Source organism: Penaeus chinensis, chromosome 34 (assembly GCF_019202785.1).
Source record: "Penaeus chinensis breed Huanghai No. 1 chromosome 34, ASM1920278v2, whole genome shotgun sequence".
NCBI classification, from domain to species: Eukaryota; Metazoa; Arthropoda; class Malacostraca; order Decapoda; family Penaeidae; genus Penaeus; species Penaeus chinensis.
In genome coordinates, this window is record NC_061852.1 from 16,723,034 (window position 1) to 16,728,033 (window position 5,000).

The following is a 5,000-nucleotide window of genomic DNA, read 5'->3' on the forward strand; positions in this document are numbered from 1 at the left end:
TATGGCAGTTCTACAACTTTGGGGTAAGGTAAGGGGTTTCTTAAATAACTTGCTGTGACCCCCTCTGCGCACACACGCACATGCACACGCACACACACACACACACACACACACACACACACACACACACACACACACACATATATATATATATATATATATATATATATATATATATATATATATATATATATATATATGAAGGTATGCATGAACTATAAATAATTATGAAGCTATATATTTCTACTTATATATACACATAAAAATGCAAATATAATTATACAGACAAAAAACAAAAACCAACCCTATTGGGTGCTGCTACTAGGTTATCAAGGAAATGCATTCCCTTGCTGTCTAGATCCTCTCCTGCAGCTGGCTGTGAGCCCATTACTGTCTGGCTGAAGATGTCTGTTAAGTCATAACCTGCGGTGTGATCCCCATAACCACTGGCACCATCATCCTGTTAAAAAGTAATGCTATAATAAGTCTTCATAAATTAAAGAATAGCAAGACACAAAGTTTATCTAGAAAAATAAAAAGAAAAGAAAAATAAAAGAAAAAGAAAAAACTAAATGGGCTGTTTCTACATACCATATCTGCACAGTAGTTATCTCTATCATTCTGGTTGTCATAATCATACTCCTGCACACTGTCATCAACCTCTGCTGCTTTCTGCTGTCTCCTTATAATGATTGCAGGACGTCCAAAAAGCCTGTTGATTTAGGGAGGTCAGGATTTTGAAGATAAGTGAGCATCTTCATGAAATGAAAATAACCTGAGTATTCTAATACTCGTGTCAGTGTTCAGCCAATAAGTTTACCTAATAAATCTCAAAGTATCACAAATATTTTACTAAGATGAAACAACAAATTTACTTTGTGAAATTCCTTCCATCATAGTGAAGATCCACTGGCAGTGTAGTCTTGTCTCTGCTCCACAGCTTGAATGTTGTCTGAGTCAACTTTGTAGCTTTGCGAGTCAAAGCAAAGAGTTTTGTGATTTCAGGATCCTCCTGCTCTTCATAGATAAGGCTGACAAATTCCTTCTTCTTCTTCTTACCATCTTCTGACTGAGATTTCATACTTCTCACTGTATACAGGGATATAAATTAAATAATAAAAAATAAGGGAAAAAGACAAAACAAAATACATTATTATTTTTTTTACTCATTATCATCAATAAACAAGAAAAAAAAAGTCCTGACAGATGAGGATTCCCTACCTACTGAATTGTGTAAAATAAATAACTACATATATACTATTTATATCATTTAAGAGCAATTATGGCAAAGGCAAAAAACAAAAATAAAATTAAAAAATACTATATATACACACACACACAATCTTTCTGTAAAACTCATAGAGTTTAAAAGTATAGCTTCAATATATTTTCTAAGAACAAAGAGCAAACCTTTGGATAGTGCTTTTATTCTCCAGTGGCCAGGTCCTGCCCAAGCAGACATGACACGGCTATCAAAGTAGGAGTACTCTGATGGATTGGTTGCCAGGTGTTCCTTCAAATGAACGGCTTCCATGAGGGGAGGTGGAGCACGCTGACAGCCCTCCTGCCCAATGGTCATAACAGTGCCATTGTCATCATCATCAGCTCCAGTTATGTGATCTATTCCTTGGGAGAGAGTAAAGAAGGTCTCATCTTTATATCTGCTTCTTAACTTTTTTAGTGTGAGGAGGGAATTTACAACATTACATTTTGCAACTGTAAACTTTTGAAGGAGGAAGAGGAAGAGGAGGAGAAAAGGAGAAAAACACTTAAAAGAAAAAGAGAAAAAGAAGTAGAAAAAAAGCCTGCAACTGAAGAACTGCACTAGGCTTTTCAGAAATATACTGACATCTGCCCTTAATTAAAATCCAACTTGTAACTCTCAAGTACTAACAATAGCAAGGTCTGGAGACTTAAGAGAAATATCCATGCAAAGAACCTACCTTCATCATCTGCATCAAAATACGGGTCATCATCAAGAGGTTCTGGTACAGCATTGACATCAAAACGATGGGCATCTTGGTCTTCTTCTTCCTCTTTATCCTGTAGTCTTGAAACATCACAGAACGAATCCTCATCACCAACTTTCCACGACGTAAACTCAAAAGGCGCAAATGTTGGACAAATTAGCCTTTGGCCGAGATCTGAGAAAAAGTTTGAAAATGTTATGTACATTAGAACCGTTTAATTAAACATTCCACTCTGAAGCATTAACCCAATTGGCACGGATGGCAAGAATACATGCAATAGCCCACTGCAATTTAAGTTTATTTATAGTATTTATACATAGATGGCTCTACAAATGTTTAGTCACCAAGGAGTCAGTTATTAGTCCTACCCATCTCACCTGTTTACCCTTTTCCTTGATTTTTGCAAAGTTTCTTTTGTTTACTTCAGTGTCTTACCCAGACTTTAATAAAAGTTAATAATTATAATATCAGTAGAAATAATAACAATATCAATATCAATAGTATTAGAACAAAAAACACATTTTCCTGCAATTTCAAGGAATGGGGAAATCAGGAGCAGTCACTAGTGCCTACTCATAGACTGAGCACACATAAAGCCATCTGTAAATAACAAAATTCACAAAAAACTACAGGGGGCAGAACATAAATCCGTAGTGATTGGGTTAAAGGGACTATGCAACATCTGGGGTCTTATAACTAGACTATTTGGAGCATTGTGTTGAAACTTTAAAGGTAATTGGGTATCTGTGTTGCTTCAGTTTTTGCAACAAGAAAGATGTGTATATTCTTAAGTGTATACATATGCATATACACCAAGGCATTACACTACTCAGCATACCAGGCAAGGTACTTGTGCACATGCTACTGAGACATATCAGAGACCACCTGCTGAGGCACCAAAGGCTGGAGCAATCTGGATTAACTCCTGGTAAGTCCACAATAGACCGCATCCTGGTGCTTTGAGTCATTGTAGAGCGCCGTCGTGAGTTCAGACGTGGGCTGCTCGCAGCTTACATCGACCTCAAGAAGGCCTTTGATACAGTGCATCACAAATCACTTTGGAAGATCCTGAGGCTAAGAGGAATTCCAACAAGGATTGTTGGATTAATAGCAAACCTGTATACAGACACTGAAAGTGCTGTAAAGTGTGGTGGGGGCCTGTCAAGCTTCTTCCCTGTTAGTTCAGGTGTGATGCAAGGCTGCGTTCTTGCACCAACACTTTTCAACACTTGCATGGATTGCATACTGGGTAGAGCTACTGTCCAAAGTCACTGTGGAGCAACTCTTGGCAATATCAAGGTTACAGACCTTGATATCTATCTGAATCTCTGGAAACCTGGCGGCTCTTGATGCATTTAGCAATGAAGTGAAGCCCCTGGGGCTAGAAGTCTCCTGGACCAAGACCAAGATCCAGGATTTTGGGGGCCTACTAGAAGACCCTGTGCAGTTGGTACATGCTTGTGGTGAAAACATCGAAGTCACCGAAAGTTTTATATGCCTCGGTAGTGCAGTTCACAACTCTGGACCGTCAGACCAGGAAGTCAGTAGATGGACTGGCCTGGCAGCAGGGGTCATGAAATCTCTCGACAAGAGTATTTGGAGATGCCGGTACCTGTTCAGAAGGACCAAGCTATGTGTCTTCAAGGCCCTGGTACTGCCAGTTTTACTATATGGTAGTGAAACCTGGACACTATCTTGTGCTTTGGAATCTTGTGTTGATGCCTTTTGTAACAGATCCTTGTGCCGGATCATGGGGTACAGTTGGTGCTACCATGTGTCCAACCAACGGCTGCACTGTGAGACCGGCACAGGACCTGTTACTTGCACAATCCGCGATCGCCATCTCAGGCTATATGGCCACTTGGCTCGATTCCCGCAGGATGACCCTGCCCACCAGGTTGTCTCTGTCCGAGACAACCCTGGATGGAGGAGGCCTGTGGGATGACTGAGAAAGTAATGGCTTGGGCAGATTGATCAAACCTGTCGGGAGGAGCTAGAGATGGGCCAGGCCCCTGCCTGGTGGCTCACCATGAGGGACCCTTGTAGATGGAAGTGAAGGGTGGATGCGCCTATGTGCCCCTGACAGCATTAGCTCCCAAATGATGATAATGATACATGTACATATGTGTTGCAGCACATTAAATTACACAGCACCATTAACCCTCTGATTCAGATGACATGATCATCATGTCATGAAACTTTTTTACCTGAGGGGAAGGTGATAGGATATGCTATCATGGGAATTTCAGGTAATGGGAGTGACTCGCCACAAGTGCACAAAGTTCTTGGAGGGTGATTAGACTCAGTGGGCATCTGGGTTGAGCTTTTGCTTTATTTTCATTAGTAAAAGAGTGTGGAATGGACCATCCATGAGCCATGATTGGAAGACTGTTGGCTCCAGGAGGACGCTGTTTCCTGGCTCAGGAACCTATTTCTGCCCGCATGTTGTGTTACAGAAAATGGAACGTTATGATTTTTTTTTTTTAAATGAGACATAAATAACAAAATGTTAATTATTGTTATTATTCTAAATATAGACTACCTAGAGATATGGAGTCTGCTAGGAAAACAGTCTATTACTATCTGGGTAAAGAAAAATAAATGACAAATATAGACATTAGAAAATTGCAAAATACCTAAAAATGCTAATGCAGAAAAAGAGAAAATAACATTACACACCAGTGTTCGTGTGGAAACAGCCTATCAGAGGTGGGCACTCAAGTAAGCCTAATACCCATAGTTTGGGCCACATTTGGCAGTGAAGTATCCAGATTCAAGGGGTTAATACTTAAGCAATGATATTTGCTTTCTGGCTGTGAATAGTAATTTGGTATGCGTATTGACCTATGCAAAGTACTTTAAAATGTCATGTACAAAAAAGCATGCTGGCATTTCTTTTTTTCATGTGCATACAATATTGTGTAAAATTGGGAATTTTGTCACTTTTCCTCTTATTATTCTTAACAAATTTACCCTATCCATAATATACACACAAAAGTGCTTTGCTGCTTGTAAAAGCAATATTCTCAA

General features: G+C 39.4%; 1 protein-coding gene across 1 annotated transcript in view; it reads right to left on the minus strand.

Annotated features, from left to right (window-relative positions):
• LOC125043582 (condensin complex subunit 2-like) overlaps positions 1 to 5,000 on the minus strand; it is a gene marked incomplete in the record, with an annotated part of 16,804 nt that overhangs the window by 2,070 nt on the left and 9,734 nt on the right. Inside the window, 5 exon segments of the mRNA XM_047639793.1 lie at positions 301 to 460; positions 592 to 712; positions 876 to 1,089; positions 1,411 to 1,626; positions 1,944 to 2,144. Coding sequence (XP_047495749.1) covers positions 301 to 460; positions 592 to 712; positions 876 to 1,089; positions 1,411 to 1,626; positions 1,944 to 2,144 — 912 coding nt within the window.